The sequence below is a fragment of the Eupeodes corollae genome, chromosome 2 (genome assembly GCF_945859685.1).
Source record: "Eupeodes corollae chromosome 2, idEupCoro1.1, whole genome shotgun sequence".
Taxonomy (NCBI): domain Eukaryota; kingdom Metazoa; phylum Arthropoda; class Insecta; order Diptera; family Syrphidae; genus Eupeodes; species Eupeodes corollae.
In genome coordinates, this window is record NC_079148.1 from 46,523,262 (window position 1) to 46,548,704 (window position 25,443).

Sequence of the window (25,443 nt, forward strand, 5' to 3'; positions counted from 1 at the left end):
CAAAGTAGGGCTTGACAAAGTTATGTTAACCAAGTTTCTTTTTAGTTTTTACTAAAATTGAAGAATTGTATTTAAATGACCGCCGATACATGCAAGATGGCTCACCATGTTATAAGACAACAAAACATAAGAAGTATTTAAAAACTGAAGTCATTAAGACACTTATAACAATTACTTACATTTTTTAAGTTGGCTAAATCAATTTTTGTATCGGCGAGTTGAATTTCAAACATGCATGTAAATCTGACAATTCAACATTTGAAACTTTTGAACTTTGTTAATTGTATTGAGCCGATTGCTCGAATTGAAAATTTTTTAATTTCTCGACGTTTCAAGGTCCATAGAATTTAAATCAAAATTTTTTAGTTTTCTGAGTGTGCGTGTGAACGTACGTTCGGCAAAGCTTTTTTTGTCTTCCATATCTCAAGTACACGTAGACATATCGACTTCAAATAAATTTTATATACAGATAATAAGTGAGCTTTTTAGGTATACCATATGTAGTACAGTGAGAAATTGCCAACAAAACGATCCGCAGTAGCCAAATTTTTGTATTTAAAAATTGGTACAACTGAAAGAAGAAATGTCAGAATAATAAAATAATGGGATGCGACCCACACTGATAACTTCCCATCCCGTCTGTCGATTTGTCTTGCTTAAAAGTTTGTAAGTTTTCGTGTAGGGTTAAAAAAGTTATCAGTTGAATTATTCATAAAAAATTCAAAATTACCAAAAAAATCATACAAAGAAATAGTAGAAGTTAGTTTGAAAATCTAGTTTTATTAAATAGATTTTTAGTCGAAAACAAATTTTTACCAATTTAAGTAGAATTTCTTAAATTTTTACAAATTGGATGAATGAAATTAAGTTGAGAGATGTCAAGAACCGAACATCAATTTTTAACAAATTTGTGTACTTTTTTTTATGAAAAAAAAAAACGGATTGTAGGATTTTTGAAGAAATACTGAGTATTGGAAACAATATTTAGTGTGAAATAAAAAAGATTTGGATACAATATTTTAAATTTTTGAAAAGCTATTTGAGTCGAAAGTAAATTTTACCAAGTTTTATCAATATGATGTCAATTCGATTTTTCTCAAAATTTGTCCGTATGTTAAAAAAAAATTCTCAAAAGTTAAAATTGGTTGGAAGCCATAATCTCAAATTTTTGAAAATATATTTGTGTCGAAAATCTAATTTTACCAATTGTTGGTAAATTTTCTTTTAAATTTTTATTTTTTGTAAAAAAAAACTATTAACTCGATTTTTCACAAAATTTTGCTGAATGTTGACAACAATATTTTTTAAAGGATAAAAGTAGTTTAAAGCCAATAACTTGAAGCTTTGAAAAGATATTGGAGTCGAAAATCAATTTTTACCAACTTTGAGTAATGTTCTTTTTTAGATTTTTATTTTTTATAAAAAAAACTGTCAATTCGATTTATCTCAAAATTTTAGTAGATCTTTAAAACGTTGTTTTTCGTTGCACAAGATAGTTTTGGAGATAAAATCATTTTGTATTCGTAAAATTTTCGAGGTGAAACATTTTTGTTTCAGTTTTTTTGATTTATAAAAAACCGTTAATTGGACATCTTTCTAAAAATCTATTTTTTGACCTTGAAACGTCAAAAAATGTCAAAATTTTCTATTTGACAAATTTAAACGAACACAGCCATCGAGATACAAATGCAATATCAGTTGTACCAACGTTTGAGAACGAAATCACAAAAGATCCATTCGAGACTCATATAAATGTCAAAAACCCATCCGTAGTTAGATTCTACTCTTACTTTTATCGATGTTATGGATATTGTTTTACTATAGATAGATTTTTCAACAAAACACGGGTAATAACATAAAAGAATGCACAGACTTTCAAAAGATTGAGTTTAAGTTTTTGTTTTGCTCCAAATTTCTCACGCGTCAATATCGCTACCGACCTGAAGTTCACTTTATAATAAAATGAGACTAGTTTATTTTAAAAAAAAATCAATTTTTATAAATCAACAAAAAATTGAAAACAAATTTGGCATCCCGAATATTTTTGAACATAAATCTAACGAAGGCTAATGTATAAGCATCTGGTAATATTTTTATAAAAATCAAATTGACGTTCGTTTTTTTTCAAAAAACATGTACTGATAAAAATTTCTGGTCTTAAATATCTCGGGAATAACTATGTAATTTTGCTGCCTTTATAATTATTTAATTTCTATATAATTTTAAGAAAATTCAATGGACAATTATTTTTTGTTTAAAAAATAAAAACTTTACAAAAATACTAATACAATTTGGTAAAAAATGATTTTCGATTTGAACATTTTGAAAACAAATGATAGTATTAAATTCAAAATTGTTCGATTCTGCTCAAAATATTGTTTTTGATATTTATACAATTTTTGGAAAAAAATTTGATGGACACCTTTGTTTACAAAAAAAGAAAATCTCCAATCTCCGTTGAATGAAAACTGTGCTTATTACCAAAAAATGAATAATTGGCTGCAATGGGCTGTCAAAAGCAAATCTTCCACAAAGTTTGTGATAAAGAATGTTTTTTAAGACGAGTCGATTTGAACAAACAATATAAATTATATAATTTATTGTCAAGGACAAGAATTTAGCTTTAATACAAAGATAAGGACTTGCCATCATGTTTGAAAAATTATTTCGGGAAAGTGGCCACCTCGGTTAGCTCAATTAAATTCCAGCCGGGAAGCCCAATTTTCGATCCATTTTTTCTATGTGGCTCCACTTTAGGGTGGTATGTCAGCATGTTTTATCTTCCAAGGACATTAATCGTCAAGGGTTTATCCGCGTAGACAAATCGCACGACCCTGGAGCCAACCTCTTTAGCCTCTACGGGAGATAATGTTTTTTACCAAAACTTTCCTTCATGCGTCGTGCGAAGAGAAAAAATATTTTGGTTATAAATATGCATGTTTTGCAAAAGTTGTTCAGGAATATGTCTATTGGTTATAAAATGACAAACTGAACTGATTAGGTAAATCAAGTGACAGCTGTCAAAAAGACTAGTATAAAGTATTGCCAGATTAAAAACCACGCTCTAAAGAAACACTCCTTGTATGGATGTTTGTTTCTGATTCACTCGAAAGCAACTGAATGGATTTTCATAAAAGTTTGAAATATTATAGGTTGTTTGGTATACATTAGAATAGTATTAAGGTATTGTGTACACAAACTGATTAAACAAAGTAATACTTTATATGCAATGTATATTTGGTAATAACAAATTGTTCCTGAAAGCTGATTATCTTTATCTCAATGGGATTCTAAGTCATCCGAAAAGTCAAAAGTCCCTCAGGGTACCCCTGTCAAGCGCAGAATCAATTCCGATGACTGAACTTTGGAGATTTAAATAAGTTTTTTAAGCACTAATCCTGCACCTATGAAATTGCGGGTACTAAATAGTTTAGAATATATTATTTTAACGATACATAACAAAAACAATAGATCTTTTTAAAATCAAAAACTATTTATTGACTATGGGAAGAACAATGTCAAATATATTGACGGAATTCAACGACAAATAAAATCATGGAATCCCCATTAAGACCGAACATTTTAAAAGCTTTCTGCTAAAGAATATTTTGCTATAACATATAGACTGAAACAAAACCATTTGGTTGTATCCGAAAGGACAGAGGAATCCCAAAAGGGTTATAAGATTTAGAGGTTTAAATTGTATGTTCTGTACCAATTTCCGGAATTCGCAAGTGAACAACAAGATGATTTAATTTATTTCTCTCTTCCGTTTTTTTTTTAAAGATTCCATACCTACCTGTCTACATGTATAGATAAAAAAAAGTATTCATAAGGATGTATCTATATGCAAGTTTATATTTTTATATCTTTCACAATGGATATTCCCTGTGATGTATGGAAAACCGTTGAAGACAAAAAATAAATGTCCAAATCTTTTTCGAACATTTGCCGTATACTCGTATCTATACAATAGATACGAGTATCCCTAAAACTATGTTTTATTTTTTAAAATAGTTTTGTTTGCCATTAAACAAACCTATATATAGGTTCGTACCTAAACCTATACCCACATTTAATCTCGACAGATGATTCGATTCGATGTTTCTAATATTATTTGTGTCCTGTCCTTACTGTGGCGACTAACTGAGTGCAAAAGAGGTAAACATATCCTGAAAAAAAACATTGAAAAAGCTTATATCATTTGAGTGTATTGGTTCTCATCTATAGATATTCGTTTGAAAATCAACGAACAAAGTAAACTAAATTTTCAAGCGCATGCTCTGTTCAGCCTCACCCCAAAAACATACCAAGAATATACCCTTAAATGTGCTCAACTAAAATAACTCTCAATTTCATCGATAAACTTTTCCTAGGATCACACTCACATTTTCCCCTGCTGATTTACAAAATAAGCCTTCTAAATTCGGGAGAGACTTGAAGCGCCGTTCTAATTTACTTAAAGATTAACACACAAAAACTTTTAATCCTGTGACCTATAACACACAGCAACACCAACAACAAAACTATTCAACGTATATTCATCAATGGTCATCATAATTAACCAATCAAAAACAATTGTACGACAAACACAAGTACAATAAAAACAGCTTTGTTAACGCCCCCAATCCACCCTATTCATGCGTCATCTCTTAAACAACGAGGGTTCATATATCTCCAAAATGAACTTACAGGGTTGGTCACACTTTAGCACCACCCTTGCGATGAAAATTTGACAATCGGAGAGAAAGAATACCATTGCCACAGACAGACGTGCTAAAGAATTCGTTATCCTTTCTTCGTGTCTAGTTGTAAAAATCTGTTAAACTTTATATGGGCTTAGAATTTTAAAGAGGATTCGAACGCATTCATAGATGTGCAATTGTTATTTTTAGCTTAATACTGTAAATATTAACTTTGTGAAAGTTATAAGCAAAACACAAAAGCTGCTCACTATTGTATATTTTCTCTACTATTCATTCCTGGAACATAATTCAGTTTTCGGTACCTTGACATCAGTATCACAATTGGATAAGATATTTAACGCATCATCGACGTCCTCGACGAAAGCACATCTTCTTTTTTAAATGGATAACAACTGAAATATAGATACAAATTATTCCAAGTGATACAACAAAATATTCTAATAAAACAACAACAAGAAAAAATAATAAAATCTTCGTTTTGTGTAAATTTTTAATGAAAAAAAGTGAAAAAGTTTTTCAAGAGTGTTTTAACAACTAATCTTAAAGGTTATTTTGTTGTTGTAAAGGTCAAACACGTGTGAATTTAAAATACCTATCTACGTCCGTCGTCGTCGTCTTCTTATCTAAAGTTCCAGAATAATTTATAAGTTTGCATTAATTTTAAATTATTCTCACCAATTGAAAAATAGAGCGAGAGAGAGGGCGAAAATAAAATTTAAAAAAATTAAAGAAGAAAATAACGGTTTAGATAAAAGAGTTTTCGTCAATTAAGCTACTGCAAAGCGCGAATAAGCGAAATCGTTGTGTTTTTTATTTAAAAAAATATCGATAGTGATTCAAAATTTATTCTCCCACGTCTTTTGACGCCTCTAGGGCGTTAAAACTGGAAGAAGATTTCGTTGGCGGCTGTATGACGATGTCGATGTATTCGACACCTGATAAAATGAAAATGGGGACACCGAGTTGTTTTCCAGGCCGATACAGCCCATCTTATCGGGGTCCAGATCAAATGCGGAGATGTATGACCAACCCGTCGGTATGTGTAATTTTGTTTTTTTTTCTTGTTGTTATCTAAATATTATTGTTTATTAACAATTTATAAATAATTACAATTAAAAAAAAAATAGATAATGAATTTATAATCTCGAAGTTCAAAGGAGACCATCAGAGGGGTTACAAGTTATAGGTCTGTGGAAAACACCAAGCGGCATCAAACGTTCTTCGACTAGTAGCATTTCAAAAAAGTAATTATTATTGGATTTTTTTAGGGTCGGAACAAGAAACAGATATGCTTCAAATTGGATGTTGTTTTTTGAACTCACTACTCAATTTGTTTTCGTTTTGTTAATAATAACAAGAATTTGTTTTGTTTTAAAGGCCAAAAGCCGATCATTTCCTGAAATATGTATCTCTTATTTCAAAATAATTCATAAATAATTGAGTACTTTTAGTAATTTAATAGGAAAACTACGGCTTAAAATTTCAAACGTCAATAATTTTCGAATATTTGTAGAATTTATTAGCCTGATTGATAAAACCTTTCTTATGGTTATACATAAATCACCGTTTTGGACTTCAAGTTTCTATGAAAACCTCCACTAAAAATGATAAGTTTCTGTGAGAAAGCCTTCGATAAATTAGTTGTTATTTTTGTTCTAGCTGTTTTCTTTAACCCTGGATGACCTTAAAGAAGAACTTTTAATTGTTCCAATTAATCAAACCAAATTAAATCAGCTTAATGGTATTTATGAGTAGTGATGACATAAACGTAAATAGCACGTTTTTTTTAAAATCATTTATCCAACAAAAGTAGTTTCTAAGTTTGAAAGTGTTATAAAATAATTTTTAAGATTAATTTTGAAAACTAAAAAGTTTGTTTTTGGAAGATATATTTTAATTTTTTTTTCTTCCACAGTTTAAAATGTTAAATAAGAACGCAAATTTTCCTCTTTTAAAAAAATATAACTTTCATTTTCATTTAATTTTTTGGCCGACGGAAGGCCCCCGGCATTTATTTTGTGGGCAAAATTACTTAATAATACTTTGAAGTGTGTGTTACGTTTATTTTGTTTTTTCCTTAAAAAAAAGTATTCATCCCACAAAAATATTTACGAAATCCCATGGTCGTGGGATGAAATTATGACTATTAATTAGATCAAATGTCAACATGACATATTATAATTGTCTTCTAAATAAGATAAGCCCATGATCCATGATGAACCAAATCAACTTTTAAACATTTATACAAAAAACATCATTTAATACTTTTGATTTGTTTACACTATCAGTAAAATTTTTATTAAGAATATTGCATATGTTATCAGAAAAAAGATCAATAGTAAAAAATATTAATTGTTATAGAAATCAACCAAACTTACTTAAAGCTTTTGACGTTCTGAATTTAAAATTGACTTAGAATTGTCCATCATGTCAAGTTTTTGAGATACCGACAATTATTCTCATCTAAAACCTTATATCTTTGTGGACCATATTTTTTTTGATAAAATCCAAAATGTAATTTTTCCTGACTTAACACTTTCAAAAGGTGAATGGGAATTGCCAAATACAGGGTCCGGCAAAAAAATCTCCCGTATTTTTAGACGTTTATATTTAAAGCTATTTATAGAAAAAGCGGTAAAGTTTAAAACTAAGTAATTATTATTTAATGTAAAATGGAATAGTATTAAATTCAATAAAATTTGTCTGTTAAATTGTTTATGTATTTGTCATTGCCTTTTAAAATATGGGAGATCTTTTTGCCGGACCCATCTTTTTGCTGGACCTTGTATATGTATAGCGTTATGGTGCCGATGGGTGCATTTGTAACATGTAAAACTGACAGTTGTGAATATTATGCTTAATACTTACTATTTGTTTTTAATTTTTTTTATTTCAAGACTTATTAGTCTTTTTGCTTGGTAAAATTTTTCATTTCTGCTATTTCCGTCGGGTAAACTACGTTATCAAAACCAATTTGACGTTTAAGCTATTCATTTAAAAATGGTATGCACGTTTTGTTTACAATTTGAAAATTATTATTGTCATTTGATCTTTATTCATACAAATCTTTGGTAAATCATGAATATTTTTTTATTCAACAGTGCAATAAAAGAATCATCATTTATTAATTATTTACAAACTATTTATGCAAACAGATAATTGCGCTCAGCATTACCGATATCAATTATATGAATACAGATTCAATTCAAAAGATAGACCTATACCTTAGATTTTTTCTTCTGAAATGGTGTGGGATTAGGTAAAGAGCTTTTTACTTTTGGATCTTTGCAAAAAAGAGTCAGACAAGTGTTATTTAAAATCACACTATAGTGACTTTCGTTTTCTAACACCTTGAGCCAGAAATAAAAGTGTGTAATGAAAAATCATATTTGAATTTAGAATTATAAATTTTGGTTCAACACGTATATTGGTTCAAAATTCTGCACACATTTTTTGATCCAAAAAACATGAATGTGGTTGTTTCTTTGTGCCACTAAATGATATGCACGAAATTTAAGTCACGAAATAGGTTAAAGGATTTAAATTTATCAGATTCGAATTTTGTATGATCGTGAATTGTTCATTCCATTAGTATGACAATTGTCTGCGAAGGTTTGGGAAGTGTCATAACAATTTATACAAAAATCTTAAGGGTAAATTGTAATTTGAAATGTTAACTTAAATTCTTATTTTCCAGTTAAAGGGAATTATAACTAGTATTTTTTAAATAAAACCCAACAAATTCAATTGCTTGACCAATTTTGGTTCTGTTATTTCCAAAATATGGCCCCCACAACTGAGCTATATTAACGTCAACTTACCAGTCTAATTTCTCACCAACTTTTATAGTACGTTAACCGTTTCTAGTTTTCTAAAAAAAATAAGGTGGTGCAATAGCTAGCAGAGAACCGGGGTCTAGAAACTTAAAACTCTTAAACATTCCTATGAGCAAGAAATTTTAAGGATGGAGGGGACCTACCATTTGTATGCCACAACCGAATTGCTCAATGTAGGAATATTGGACATTTTGTTTATTGCTTTCAAGAGAGGGGTAACCGTGAAAAAACTTGCAGATCAATAATACGAACTTACTATCACGTCACGGGTACTACCCATCACGCTTAAAGTGAGTCAAATTTTGACATTTAAACTATCCAGACTATAAGAAGTAGGTACATGGTCTAAGCACTGTGCAATTATTGAGGTTATATGATTTTGGAACCATCTCTCATAGAAAATATGTGCATCGATATGAGAAATAAAAAAAATTACTAATCACTTTCCTGCAATATTCCTCATTCACAATGCAGGTGTCCGGTTGTTCATAAACGGTGATTTTTTAAGAGCTTGAGAACTTTTTAAAAAAAAAAACTCATAAAATTTGCAAAATCTCATCGATTCTTTATTTGAAACGTTAGATTGGTCCATGACATTTACTTTTTGCAGATAATTTCATTTAAATGTTGACCGCGGCTGCGTCTTAGGTGGTCCATTCGGAAAGTCCAATTTTGGGTAACTTTTTCGAGCATTTCGGCCGGAATAGCCCGCATTTCTTCGGAAATGTTGTCTTCCAAAGCTGGAATAGTTGCTGGCTTATTTGTGTAGACTTTAGACTTGACGTAGCCCCACAAAAAATAGTCTAAAGGCGTCAAATCGCATGACCTTGGTGGCCAACTTACCGGTCCATTCCTTGAGATGAATTGTTCTCCGAAGTTTTCCCTCAAAATGGCCATAGAATCGCGAGCTGTGTGGCATGTAGCGCCATCTTGTTGAAACCACATGTCAACCAAGTTCAGTTCTTCCATTTTTGGCAACAAAAAGTTTGTTAGCATTGAACGATAGCGATCGCCATTCACCGTAACGTTGCGTCCAAGAGCATCTTTGAAAAAATACGGTCCAATGATTCCACCAGCGTACAAACCACACCAAACAGTGCATTTTCCGGGATGCATGGGCAGTTCTTGAACGGCTTCTGGTTGCTCTTCACTCCAAATGCGGCAATTTTGCTTATTTACGTAGCAATTCAACCAGAAATGAGCCTCATCGCTGAACAAAATTTGTCGATAAAAAAGCGGATTTTCTGCCAACTTTTCTAGGGCCCATTCACTGAAAATTCGACGTAGTGGCAGATCGTTCGGCTTCAGTTCTTGCACGAGCTGTATTTTATACGGTTTTACACCAAGATCTTGGCGTAAAATCTTCCATGTGGTTGAATAACACAAACCCAATTGCTGCGAACGGCGACGAATCGACATTTCACGGTCTTCAGCGACACTCTCAGAAACAGACGCAGTATTCTCTTCTGTACGCACTGTACGCATTCGTGTGGTTGGTTTATTGTCCAATAAAGTAAACTGAGTGCGAAACTTGGTCACAATCGCATTAACTGTTTGCTCACTTGGTCGATTATGTAGACCATAAATCGGACGTAAAGCGCGAAACACATTTCGAACCGAACACTGATTTTGGTAATAAAATTCAATGATTTGCAAGCGTTGCTCGTTAGTAAGTCTATTCATGATGAAATGTCAAAGCATACTGAGCATCTTTCTCTTTGACACCATGTCTGAAATCCCGCGTGATCTGTCAAATACTAATGCATGAAAATCCTAACCTCAAAAAAATCACCCTTTATAAAGATTAATGGTCCGATAAAGACTTCGGTATGCAAAAAAAACGTAATTTTGCCCAAATGTGATGGAGTCTTTATAGTCTAATGAGGAGTTTAATTAGTCCAAAAATATGACAGTTAAGTTTGTTTACACAAGTTAAGTAAATTTTGCGAACACAGCCGGGATTTTGAAATAAATTGTAACGTTGTTCTGGAGTTAGTCCTTAAATGCTAAAGAAAGTTAAGGTTAGGTTCATGAGTATGACAGATAGTTTTGCAATTATCTCTTTCACTTCACTGTATGCTTGATATTTCATACAGAAAAGTTATTGTTAAATTAAATTTATCCCTTATTTATGTACATTTCTTTACCAAAAGAATGCCTGGTTCGTCACTTAAATTTAGATTTCTTGCAATTTGTATTTTAAACACGTCTGAAAGGAATGTTTCAAAGCTTCCAAAATAATTAAAGCATTTAAATACAAAACTATCACAAAAATATCAGTCACTCAAGGGTTTATCAATATCCTACAAATGTTTACGTTTATAAACATAGTGCAGGTGTTAGGTAAATGGGGAATAATTTAAGAGGAGATACCGGTGTACATTGGTCTTAAAATTTTGAATATTAAAATGGAATGGAAAAACAGTGTTCGGTAAAGCATTGCACATTCCCAATGAGTGGTTAAACAAAAGAATCTAAATACTTAACAGTACGTCCTAAATTAAGCTCCAGGGTAAACTTATGAGTATTCCTGGAAGCGCGAGCATTATGACTGAAATGTTTCAGGGGGGGGGGGGGGGTAATGGAACTAACTATAACTAAAACTAACTAACTAAAAATATTTGTAAAACAACGAAAGGCATGAAACATTGCGGCGGTGTTTGAGCGTTGTAATCATTTTCAAAGCTCTTTGTTTTATCGTAACTAAAAGTCTTAAAGGCTTGTTTTAGTCTTTACATCCTTTAGTTAATTGTTGTTTTGTTTATAGTTCAAAAACTATAATATATATGTTTATAGTTCTAGTTGAGACAAACACTTGCGCAGAGATTGACATTATTTGTGGCTTCAATGGGCGGAGCGCATTTGAAAGGTCCAGTTTTCTTTGTGTTTGAGCATAAATCAGGCTGAATTTGACCGACGGTGTCGATTATGATGTTTTTGAAAGCAGCAACCTAAAAAAGCAACATAAGAATGATTTTAAAGCGATCAATCATACGATCTTGGGGGCCAATTAAGGTCGACTCCCCGAGAGATAACCATGCCATAAAATCGCTCGCGCAGAATATACAATTCTGATTTTGTTTTCAGTATAGACATAAAATTTAAAGCCTTATATATGTTATAATCTTATATTTCCCTGTGCTTTAGATGAGAGCGAAAAAATGTTAACAAAATTTGTATCGAAGATGATAGTCTGCAATTGCAACTTGTAAGCTAAGTCGTATACATTAATATATTCAGCGAAAATTCAATTATTTAAATGATATTAATTAGGACCTTTTATTTGTAATCAATATTTTAAATAAAACAGTTCAATCTTAAGTTAATGCATATATTTCTTCGTAAACTGTAGTTTAGTAATTAAAAAAGCTTAGCAAACTACTATCAAAACGCCCCACTAAAGTTTATCAAATCAATTAATAAACAAAATCTATACGAATATCTTATATTTATCTGCCATCCATCCTTTACATCTCCCCTAAAATTTAATATTTTCAATGTGGGCTATCGTGTAATTTAATTTTAAGGTCGCTCGGTCGAATCAGTATAGTAAATTAGCATATATGTGTATGAATACCTTTTTTCTATATTATTTTTGTTTTTAATATTGTTTTTGCTTTTGAATTGGATCTATGCGTTTATATGCTACAAATTATATATGCATGTTGAGTTGATCCAAAAGTTGTCCTTGTGGGATAAAAAAAAATATACAAAACAAGAAAATCAATGCGCGCACCTTCATCCTACATCTACACTTATTAAATTTTTAAGCATCCATTAATATTTTAACACCTAAAGTTTTTTCGTCACGCAATTTTGAATTGGTTAGACAGCCGCATATATTTATGTACATATATTTGTACTATTATGCACAGATACATAGGTATATTTTGTATTTAAAGTACTGCCTTTCTGTTCAGGAATTTGTTAATTGCGGAATGTTTTTTTATACCTTTTTTTTGTTGCTTTTATAAAATAAATAAATGAACGTGAAAGTGACCACCATGACATTATGAACAATAATTGTGCCTAAATTATTTTGTTCAGGTTTTTAATTAATTTGAATTGTTAGTGTATTGTTTCCGAAACTAAAGTGTTTGAAAGGCTGTTTGGAAGACAAAATATATTTGTTTTGCATTGAAAAAAAACTGTATGCCATTTTGGTCTACATATATTTCTTCACGGCGCGGTTGTCTAGAAATTATAGTATTACTTTCCTATAGCTGTTTTGATGTAATACTCTAAGGGGAAAAAACAGGGCTATTTTGCTAGGAATATTTATTTACGGGAATATGATTAAAGTCCTTTTTTTCTTTTTGGGGAAGAAATTGTTTGTTGGAAAACAAACCGTTTTTGTCTGATGTTATGTATGAAAACACTCCTAAACATGTAATTTTATTAATTCGGTTGAAACGAATACAAATAACCAAATTCTGCCTAAGAAAGAAGATACAAATCTAACAGACATATCTAAAGCATAGATATTTTGTCAGTGTCAATACAAATTTCATTGGAACTTTCTCATCCTATTGAATATCAAGCAAGCAATAAGGAAAATTGTAAAGAAGTTTGAAAGTTTTTCTGATGTCGCAAGACTTAATCATCATCTCAGTACACTTATTTACTTAGGTCCTCAGACCTGTTAAGTCCGTTGGGTACCCCTTAAAGGGCATAGGGCCTCTACTACGCCTACGCGCCATCCTGCAATGCCGTCGCTACCTTTTCGAACCGTAAGCCAAGTCCATTGCCATCTTAGTACACGCACAGTCGAAAATACTGCTGCTGCAAGTGCCGCTGATGACGGCTACGGTTAATTCGGAACGATTTGATGATTGATAATCTATTTATTTGTTTGGTTGCCGAATGAAGAACTTAGTTTCGAAGATAAGTGATGCCAAGAGATCGATGCAACAAGCTACAAAAATGTCAATTTATGGGGTTATTGCATCAGAAGTTTTCTGGTCGCGAAGGTTATCGTTTTTGCGACGGCAATTGGCCACCAAAATTATGCAATTTGATAGTGTTTGATTTTTTTTAAAAGGTTCCCAAAAGACCGTGTTTGCGCGAACAATGGCTGAATCATAAACACGCTTCAGATTCGGCTTCACCTGACGTTTACGAGTTCAGCCATAGGAATTCAATGCATGCTATCACAATGGAGCTTCGACCTCACGTTTCGTTTGACAATAGTAAGGAAAAGAACGTAATGTAACGTAATGTGACTCCAAACGGAAGCTCTAGTTCAATTACCTAAACATTTGCTTTGTCAACAGCTGTAAACAAATCTCAACAAACAAAATATTTGTTCTTTGGAGGGATGAAATAATAGAAATGTCATTCAAAGCAACCTCGAAGCAGGCCCATCCGTAACGCAGACGAAGCCGAAGCTCAAGCGTGTTTGTGATTCAGCCATAATGTTCGATCTCTAGACGCATTAGACGATGTACACTTGTGTCATTCTAACGCTGTGATAACGTTGCGGTGCCACACAAGTTCAATGCGCACATATTTATTTTTCTAACAGGATTCAGTCTGTAGTTCACATTTGTCGTGAAGAAATGGGGGGTTTCAGAACGAAATTTGATTACATTATACGTAGCTTGTATTGAAAGACTTAACAGAATGTGCGTTGACGCAGTGATCTCATAGAAAAATGCGATTGTTTTTTCCTCAAGAATAACGTTCACTACCGAATTGTCAAAGAATTAAAAAAATGTAAGACGCAAATTCTTAAACACCAAAACAAACCTTTTAATAATGTATAACATGCATCGAAATTATATTGGTGTGTTTAATTTTTTAGCGAAAGATTTTATTCAATCATGGATCTGAAATTTCGTCGAATAATCAGCACATTAAAAAAGTGATACATTTGGGAGGACACGCACTTTCTCTTATTTTATCAATAACCAAGTAATTTTTAATGAAATAGTAAAATATGCAACGTGTTTACATTAACCCAAAGGTTAAATGTCGGTTTCGAGTTTAAAATTATGAGGATGACTAAAAAATTGGGATTTGTAATATTTGTTATCACAATTTTGAAGTAAGTGCCTGAACCGAGACAACAATTCTACTATACTATTTATAGAATGTCAAAAAAACTGAACTATTTAAAAACAAAAGTTCTTTTTTTAGTATATTTTATTAACTGATTTGTTTATTGTGTCATTAACCAATATATAATGCATTTCCAACGACAACAGTAAAACTTTTTGGAAAAGTAAAATGAAAACTTACAATAAAAATAGTGATTTTCATTTTTCTCACTTTTTCACAACGATTATTTTCAATTTCACTTATTATTGTTTATATTTTAATATAAACAATATAGTATAAATAATTTCAAACTTAGAATTTTATTAAAGAACCCTTTGTCTTTAGTTTAAGAACAAATATCTTTACCAACAAATTCAAAACTCTTTTATTCACTTTCGTGTAATAAATTTGTAAAATTGCAGGAAATATATAATTCCTACAGAAATTAAGTAAATAGGCTTTAAGTTGGATGACAAAAATAATTAGCAGACGTTTTGACATAAGTCGTTTGAACTCATACAAGGTTAATTAACGCATTTGAAATAATTGAATATTTAATACTTTACAAGCCTCGATACTTTTGGCGCTTTATAATTTTGAGTCAATGTCGATGCCCTCAAAGGACAAGATGCATAGTTTTAAAATTTCATATTTGAATTTAATTTACATCAACAGTTATGTACAGGAATATTTTAAAAAAATGTTTAATAACTTCATCATGCATTTCCAGACGTATTTGTTATGTATACTTACGCTGTGTATAAACGTTTAGTAAGGCTCTATTTAAGGTTGCCTAAAGTCTTATGCAAAAAAACTGTTTTCAATTGATTAAAGATACAAAAATGGTATTCACGCAACGTGGTAAGTTTGCAAGTTTGCGTTCACGTCCTTTTAATTCTGTTGGTTAAATACTGTTTATTAAACGTCAAATATTGAACATCAACTATTTTGTTTGCAATCAAAAAAGTTAATTTTCAAAATGATACATATTCCAAAAAAAGAGCAAATCGTTTTTAATGATTACCCATTTTAGAACAACATACCTATTTGGAAATATTATGATTTGTGTATTTCTTTAACAAAAGTGAAATTCTTTTAATTAAACTCACAATGGCTAAATTAGACAGACGAATTTATATAATTTGTTGCACTAAAATCTTTGGAGAGTTTTAGACTTAATGTGTGAATTATTTTTCATAAATTTGACAGTTCATTTATCAAATGGCAACTTATCCAGTCTTTTACATCGTCACGTGAATAACCTTAGTGCGTTGATCCTCCAAGAATGTTTAACTAAAAATACCTTTATTCAAATGTAATATACTAAATACTTGTATTATTAAATATTTTACATCTCTTTATTGATATGTAACACTTTAATTGTCCAATAATGCACCACATTAATTCAAATTTAAACAAAGACGCACAAAAAATTAGAACAATGTCAGTACCTTTTTATTTTTTTTAAATCGGAGCTTTGTAATTAATCTCATTTAATTTGCTTAAACACAACAAACGAAGGGTGCATAATGAAATGCTGTTAGTTACACGAATTTATATATATGATGTCTTGGTCACTGGTTGATGGCAATAATAATCATCAAAATAAGTAACTTAAAATTAAGGACCTTCATTTATTAGTAATCAAACATCCTTAAAAGTAAGCCACAACAACAACAGGGTCTATATGATGTCTAAAAATTAATGAGATCGTTTTTACAAAATTGCTATGAAAGAAAATAAATGGAGACGAAACGAAACGAGACCAAAACAAAAAATATTTAACTTGGAGGTAATTAATCAAGTACATCATTTTACATTTTCTACAGAAGCATCTTCATAAAAAACAAGGGCGAAAACATTTGTAATAGAATTTAATTTGAAGGGTTTGAGATTTGTCTAGGTTTTCTTTAAAATAAAGCTCAACATTCTCTGCATAGACTTATGTATGAAGATGTGAAAAATGTTTTTCTGTATTTTTGACATGTTTGAGAATATTTTCCGAATTATTTTAAGGTGATGCGAATATGATCTAAATATATCAAAAATTATGGTTTCACTTCTTTGGTTTTCTTTAAATTGTTTGTTCTGATGCAAAATTTGTCAATAATTCATTTTATAGTGTTTTAGAGTTGATGAAAAATTTGGAACACAATTTCATCAAATTGTTACCCAATTTCGTACAAACTAAAACTTACTGACAACTTACCTGGTTACGTTGAGTAAACCCCATTTAATTTGTGATCGTTGGTTTTCTTGTATTTGATGTGTTGATATAATTTCTCGGTATGACTTAAGTTTGAAATTATGTTTTGGCCTTATAATTAATTGTATTGATTAACTGTACAATGCATCGTTTTATCATTAATTTAAGTTTTGTCAAAATACATTTCCTGAAATGATTTATGACTTCAAAGTCATTGCTCATTAAAATACAAATACTAATAAGAATATTAGTTCCCCCAAAAAATCAAACTAAATGAAGGTTTTTTCTCACAAAATCAAATTAGTTTAAGGTAAAAATTAAGTTGAACTCATTTAAATTGTATATTTATTAAAATACAAGGAAGAGGTTTCATTTTGATATTAAAGAAGATACGAGTGTTTTTGTATCTTCGAGAAATAAAGTGGCCAAGAAAGTTTTATTGCAAAATTACTATTGTTTCGTTGTATTAAGAGCTGTTTGAAGATGATTTTTCGATGAAAATCTGGATTGTTTTGATGCATTTAAAGGACCTAATTTTCTTAACTTTAAAATCTTCAAGAATTAAGTCAAATAAACGTTGTAATGTTATTTACATATATATAATTAAAGCTAAATGAACAAACTCAAGATTTCATCAGTTTTTCTTGAACGAAACACATGTTTTCGATCTTTAACTTCCCGTAGAAAGTTTTTGTAATGGGTCCGATTTGTCAAATTGAAAATTTTGAGATTTTGTTGAAATAAAACATTTTTAGAAAGATGTCTGTGCGTGCTTGTGTTCGTACGTCCGTACACCCGTACGTCCTTACGTTCGCTACGTTTTTTCGTCGTCCATAGCTCAAGAACCAGAAGAGATATCGACTTTAAATAAATTTTGTTATATACATAATAAGGCAAAAAATTGAAAAAAGGGCTCTCTTTACAATAGCAGTTTAAAAAAAAGGTGAAAACGTTGGTTAACACTAAATATCTCATGAACCAATAACGCAAGAGGCTTGAATTAAATTTTTTATAACATATTGTAACGTGGTACCAAACAAGTATATTTTTTGAAAAAAATCCAATTAATAGTTTTTTTTATAAATCAAAAAAACTGAAAAAAAAATGTTCACCTCGAAAATTTTTACGAATACAAAATGATTTTATCTCAAAACAATTTTGTGCAACGAAAAATAACGTTTTTTCATTTAGTAAGATTTTGAGAAAAATCCAATAGACAGTTTTTTTTTATAAAAAATAAAAACCTAAAAAAACATTACTCAAAGTTGGTAAAAATTGAATTTCGACTCAAATATCTTTTAAAAAATTTGAGATTATTGATTTTAACTAATTTTAACTCATAAGAAATATTTTTTTCTACATTCAAACAAATTTTGAGAAAAATCGAATTGACAGGTTTTTTTTTTACAAAAAATAAAAACCTGAACAAAAAAATTAATAAAAGTTGGTAAAAATTGATTTTCGACTCTTCAAAAACATGAGAATAGGCTTCCAACTAATTTTACCTTATACAAAATATTATTATCAACATCCGAAACAATTTTGAGAAAAAACGCATTGATAGTTTTTTTTTACAAAAAATAAAAACCTAAACAAAAAAATTAATAAAAGTTGTAAAAATTGATTTTCGACTCAAATATCTTTACAAAACCTTGAGATATTGGCTTTAAACTAATTTTATCTTTTAAAAAAATGTTGTTTCAGAAAAATCTAATTGACAGTTTTTTTTACAAAAAATCAAAAACCTAAACAAAAAATTAATAAAACTTAGTAAAACTTTACTTTCGACTCAAAAAGCTTTTCAATCATTAAAAATATTGTCTTCAAACCTTATTTATTTCACAGTAAATATTGTTTTCGATATTCAGTCGTTTTTTTTTTTTTATAAAAATCCAACAAAATCTAAAAGAAATAGTACGCAAATTTGGTAAAAATTGATGTTCGTTTTCTGATATTTCTCAAATTAATTTCATTCATCCAATTTGTAAAAATTTAAGAAATTCTACTTAAATTTAAAAAATTTGTTTTCGACTAAAAATCTATTTACAAAACCAAAAAACTTAGCTATTTCTTTATATGAACAATATTGTTGGTAATTTTAAATTTTTTAAGAATAATTCAACTAACAACTTTTTTAACCTAATCCTACAAATTTTTAGGCAAGACAAATAGAAAGACGTGAAGGGAAGTTATCAGTGTGGGTCGCATCCTAGCCTCTTTTTAAAATACTTATTAGCCCCCATAATTCAAATTTGTTCACCAGTTTCACAAATGCCGGCGGCGGAGAAGATGAAATACAGGGTTTCAAAATTGTCTACATTTTTAAAGTGAATTTTGACAATTTCAATGTGTTGTTGAAGAATCTATCTTTCAATTTTTAGTAATGTCAACAGATGATACCTTGAAAAATGACAGCCGTCTAAATAGTTCGATTAGCTAATCCCTTTATTTTGAAGCTCATTCGAAAAAAGACTTTTTAATTGTCACAAATTATGGCTTACAAGCAGTCGACTGTATATGTAGGTGTTTCATCAAGAGGCCATCATACCACTTGAAGAATATAGAACGGCAATAGACTGGACAACTTTTTTTTTAAACACGTATTGAAAAATGTGTAAATTTCATTGAAAAATGTTACATTACATTACATTGCACTCTACTCATCAGAACATAAACATACAGAAGAAGAATATGTTAATGTTGATTGTTCGGTCAGAAATATAAAGAGCATTTTACCAGAACTCAAAACTTAGATAAAATATTCGGACTTACAAATAATTCATATGGTTATTAATAATTTGAATATTGTTAAATTGAATATCCCTTTTTTTAATGTAGTGGTTGTTCTTTTATCTTTCAATCTAAAAGTTTAATCATATACACATGACATATACAAAAATTAATGATATTTTTCGACTTAATATATGTACAGTGCCGCACTTAATTATTGGCACAGTACGCTTTTTTAACTTTGAAGTAACATTTTAAGCCTTGGAAACACGCTATTTTAAAATGTTTGTAAATAGTATATGTATATACTATTAAACGCAGTTAGTTTAATTGAAAATAAGTTGTCCAGATTTAAAGAAAAAAAAATAATGAATAACAAAAAAAACATATAATTCCTCCAGTACAAAAATATTGGCACCACATATTCAACAGAGTAATTTAAGTAAACATAAGTTAGTATTGGTACTTAGCAGGGAGGCCCTTTTGCTTTATAACAGCATCCAAACGCCTTGGCATAGAATGCACTAAACTTGTGTTCGTTTCTTCTCTAATGTTTTGACATTCCTCTATCAGTGCTACTTTAAGTTGAGCTTTATTAGATATCAAACGTTTTTTACGCTTTTATCTAACTCTTCCCATAATTGCTCAATTGGATCGAGATGCGGGGATTGTTTTGGGTGTGGAAGCACATGTGCAATGCTATATACCAACCACATAGACATGTCGTGAGCCGTATGTTTCGGGTCAATGTCGTGCTGTCCTGAACGAGCCTGTTAAGTTCAACTTTTCAGGACTTTTTTTCAGGTTTTCTTTCAAATGTTGATAAAAACTTTCTTGTTCATAGTTCCGTCGGAAAAAACAAGCTCGCCCACGCCCGCAAAAGGCATGCACCCCATACCATCACTTCTTCACAGCCGTTTTTTATTGTAGGTGCCAAGTTATTTTTTTGGAGTGCTGTATTTGGTTTTCTCCAGACTTTTGTATGGCCATCACAACGGAAAACGTCAAACTTACTCTCGTCAGAGGACAGTACATCATCCCAAAAAGCGTTTGGCTTGCTTCCGTACTCAAAGGCATATTCCAAACGTGTTTTCTGGTTAACTATCGAAATCATTGGCTTACGCCTAGCAATACGAGCGTTGTATTCAGCTCTTCTTATCGTCATAGGGTGAACTGATTTCCCAAATTCTAAGTTGACTTCGGCAGCTATTTCAGTTGATGTAATTTGAGGGTAGACTTTCACTTTCCGCACAATGCGGCTGCATTCACGAGCATTCAAAACCCGAGGACGACCAGAATGTTTTGCCCTTTTGAAGTTTGATTTCCCTTTCAACCGCTGCGAATTGTGTATCGGCTCCTGTACTTGTCCATAACTTGTCCAATCTCTGCATATAACCTGCCTTGACTATGCATGTAAATAATTATTTTACTTTCCGATTCGGTGGTTTCCTTCTTTTTTGGGCTCATTTTAATACATTGTTTTTCATCTCAAAAACTTTTTTTTTTCAAAACAACTACATACTAGTAACCACGCAAACAAAACTTTTTTAAATAAATGTAACTGCAGTTTTGAATTTGGCTGACAGATCTGTCAGAAAGCTATAATTATTTCTTTCATGACTAACATATTATGTGCTGGAGAAATAAAGTGTTTTCTAACTTCTATATTTTTGTCTATAAACCTGAAAAACTTATTTTAATCAAACTAACTATGTTTGATAGTAAAAATATGCATATACTAGACAAAAAAATAACGAGATAGCGTGTTTCCAAGGCTCGAAATGTTGCATCAAAGTTTAAATAGCTTGCTGTGCCAATAATTGAGTGCAGCTCTGTACATGTCAGTTTTTACAAATATATTTTAGTATCGAATTTTTCTCTACTGCAGATTCCGCCAGAAGAGTTTACGCTTACAACTTTTTCAATTCTTGATTCACATGTCTTTTTTAAAATGCTTGAAAACAATTCTTTTGCTTCCGGAATGACAGCTCCTCCATCTGAAAGAAAAAATCAATTTTATTGAATCAAAACAATATTCATATTCTTCAAACTCGGGACAATTTCTTCGGTATTTCTTCACATAATCGAAAAAGTTATTAACTTGAATCTATTCACTATGAAATGGCTAATTGGGATACTTTTTTTAAGTATACAGTATCTATTTTTCAAGTTTGATACATATGAAGATTTTTTGAAAAAGGTATTGCCTACATAAAAACTGTCCGTTAATAATTTATATTAAAATTGATACATCAGCATTCGATAATTTCCAAGGTTTGTTGACAACAATTTCAAGTCGTCTTAAATTTAATGTGTCTCGTCACCTGACTGTCTATAACTTCCTAAGACTACTACATATTAGAACATGTTTTCCTTTTTATAGACAGTTATGTGTAAAGGCAAATAATTGAATTTCTTACTTTAATACTTGAATTTTATACTCATCGGCTTCGTCGATTCGATTGGCGGGCGGCGGCGACGGGAGCTCGATTTAATAAAGTTGGCTTGGCTTGAATGTAACGTTTATACAAAAATATACTTGCCTCTATTCTCTTGGGAATTTACCTAAAAGTCCCTTCGTTTTTCTTTTTTTTTCACTTAAATGTGTAGAAGGGACACAGGACCATGTTTATCCACCCTCTCTAAAAGTACTTAAGCATCTATAAATGACAAAATATCAGGAAGGAAAAATCAAAAGAGGTAGAACGTAGAACTATACATACCTTTCGAACTTTTATTTTTTTTCCTTCAGTTTTTACCTCAGAAGGTGTAAGTTAAGGTTTTATTGTCAGGAAAAAGAAAAGAAAATACTTAATTCTTAATTAGAGATAAAAATAGATATGTTTTTGCTTTATTTCTAAAAATATACATATGTATATTTGTTTGATTCAGTTCTATAATATATTCTCGAATAAAATTTGTTGCCTTTGGTGATTTTCTATTATTTATTTTTCTTTTACTCTCACAAGGTTTTTTAACCCTTTTAGCAAGCATTATACAATCTCTACATATGCGGGGCCGGTCCGGTATAGCTCACCTCTCTAGCACATTTTGATTTATTCAAAACACTATTTATAGTATACAACAATAGAAATAGATTTTCCTGAAGCAGCAATACAATATAAATACAAAGGATATATGGATAGTTTCGTATTTTATTTTATTTTTACTCTGGGGCACTTTACAATTCAACAGAAATAGTATAGAAAAGAGAATAGTTTTTAGTATGGAATCCTGCAACAACAGAATAACAACAAAAAACAGTATTTTTCTCTTCAATATTCAGACATGCATAATCCCCGAACACATCCACACACGGTTTACACAGGCACACAAAAAAACACAAAAAACAAAACGAACATTGAATTGTTTAAATTTATTTTGCCAATTCTAAGGACATGCTCAATTCAGGTAAAATAAAACAAAATACATCCTTCGCATACATATGAATGTACATTAGGGTGGAGAGCCGAGAGCCAATGTATGGAGATGGAGAGTCTAGGACGTTTTAAAAAAGATGCTTAGTGTAAGCTCAACAACTGTAAGGTATGATTAAAAAAACTGAGCTTCCATTGGTATAATGCAGCTTAATCCAATTTAATTAATGAAAAGTCTTAAGATTTGTCTTGCTTAAGACTTTAACAGGATATTCATAACAATATTTTGTGTGAGATGATGAATTTCAAGTTAATACAACATCTTAAGTTAACAGCAAAATTTAGCACAGAATAAAAACATTTTTAAGTCAATACTTTCATTTGTTTACGAGATATCAAGAATTGAATATCAATTTTAACCAATCTTAAGTGATATTTTTTGTAGATTTAAATTTTTATAAAAAAATTGAGTGTTGGTATTTTATAAACATTTTAATGAATGTCGAACACAATATTTTCTATAAGATCAAGTTAGTTTCAAGCCAATATCTTAAATTTTTGAAAAGATATTTGATTCGAAAAATGTCAATTCGGTTTTTCTTAAAACTTTGCCACATGTCAAAAACCACAATTATGTTGGAGATAAAATATGCACAGTTTTCTTTTTGATTGATTGGTAAAAAAAACATCCACTTAATTTTTGTTAAGAATCCTTCTTGCAAAATTATCTGTAAAACAAAATTTATTAGAACTCGATATCTCTACTGGTTCTTGAGACGTGGACGACGATAAAGGCTGCCCGAACGGAACGGTACGAACCTGAATACATACGCACACACAGACTGTTCTCTAAAAAAACTTTTATATAGACTCTAGGGACCTTATAACGTCGAGAAATGTCAAAATGTTCAATACGACAAATTGGACCGATTAAAATTACTTCCTATTGGTTTAATAACGTATTGAAAATGCGTTAACGTGTAGTTTGCATACGAATCATTGTAGCAGCGGGATAACTCCACACCTACAAGCTGTGTTTGCATAGCTGTTTCAACGCATCTAACAAGAACAGCACACAATTTTAGACTAAGCAAACAGCAAATTTGGGGTTGCAACAGTTAATTGGAAATAAGAACATGAGTTGGAAGCAGTCAGACACTGTTTGGAAAAAACATGTAACTTAATGAAATCGTAGTACCCGTGGCATGGCTAGTGTGTTGGCCTATGCCATCTAAAGTTTCACGGTTACTGCTTATTGCGAGGAATTGACAAATTCTCAAAGAGTAATTCTTGTCATGAAAAATGCTTTCTCAAATATTAGACGATCGATTCCGGTTTAAAACTTTAGATCCCCTCCATCCCTGACAACAGCACTCGTACACAGGAATGTTTGAGAGTTGTAAGTCACTAGGCCCTAGTTCTCAACGGATTGTTTCACCACCCAATTTAATTTATTTGTGATGCATCGTTGAAAAACTAAATTTATATTCTTTTAAATTTATTATAAATTAATCGTATCTCGAAAACGCTTGTTTGAAAACATAATTTAAAATAATTGTAGATTTCAATAACTTCTAAATCAATCTAAGAAATATATTTTTGCTGTGATTTTCCAGTGTAAAGTCAACATTGGTAATTTTGGGCTTCTTTAAATTGTCTACCATTGATTAACCTTGGACCCGCCTTTTTGTGATCAGGGAATCAATATCTTGGGACGGATAAAGAAAATTTGCGGGTAACACAATTTTACCCAATGTTGCACTAAGTGCAATAAGACCGCGACTAGGAACTACCAGAAATCGTTTTTTTGACAACCCGACATTTTTTTTGGGTTTTTGAGAGTATGTATTTAAGAATCTAAATACCTTTCCAAAAATAATGAATTTATTGAATCTGCTATAGCTTTCCTTGTTCTAGAAAATTTTAAATAAAAATGTAGTATTAAACTAGTTTTGTAAGTATTGAAATATGCTCGTTTGGTTTACTCACTCTGTGAACTTGGTTGCTTTTCCATCTCGTGTGTTCTTTCCATCGAATTAACTAAATGCTTTCAATTTCCAAAAGATTTTCATTAGTTTGGAAAATCTTGGGTTACTGTTTTCTGGTTTTACAAACATAAGTCCAATATCTTGTAAAACTGTCATTTCTGCAACTGACCAATCTTAGGTGTCGTATTGATCACAAACCATTGCCTACATTTAACGATTCAACCGATTTTTCTACCGGTCAGTATCAATGTTGAAGATAGGATGGAAATTTTACTGAAACCTCGGCCTTATTTTTGTTCAAAGTTAGTAAGCAAGACAAAACCATTCTTTCCTCATAACTTGATGTTCTCATCGGTAGATAAAAGATTATGATTGAATATTTTAAGTTGTTCTCGTGCCTTTTGAAAAATCTCGAGAACAAATGAACGTAATACATTAAGGAACGTTTGATAAATAAATAAAATGAATAATTTTTCTTTTTTTGTAAAAAAAATATGTGGGACAGTTAAGGAGTAATAAATAGCCGTGCTATAAAATCTGTTACAAAACTTCAAGGCCTTG

General features: G+C 30.8%; 1 protein-coding gene across 7 annotated transcripts in view; it reads left to right on the forward strand.

Annotated features, from left to right (window-relative positions):
- The first annotated feature begins 4,732 nt into the window (after nt 1–4,732).
- The window catches only part of LOC129946740 (inhibitory POU protein), an 85,859-nt gene continuing 65,148 nt past the window's right edge, over nt 4,733–25,443 (forward strand). For 3 of the 7 annotated variants that reach the window (XM_056057046.1, XM_056057045.1, XM_056057047.1), the window contains exon 1: nt 4,741–5,742. In XM_056057046.1, the coding sequence (XP_055913021.1) occupies nt 5,617–5,742 (126 nt within the window). In that variant the 5' untranslated portion in view covers nt 4,741–5,616. Of the gene's footprint in view, nt 5,743–25,443 lie in introns of all 7 variants that reach the window. The other 4 variants (XM_056057051.1, XM_056057049.1, XM_056057048.1 and 1 more) reach the window with 4 other exon arrangements.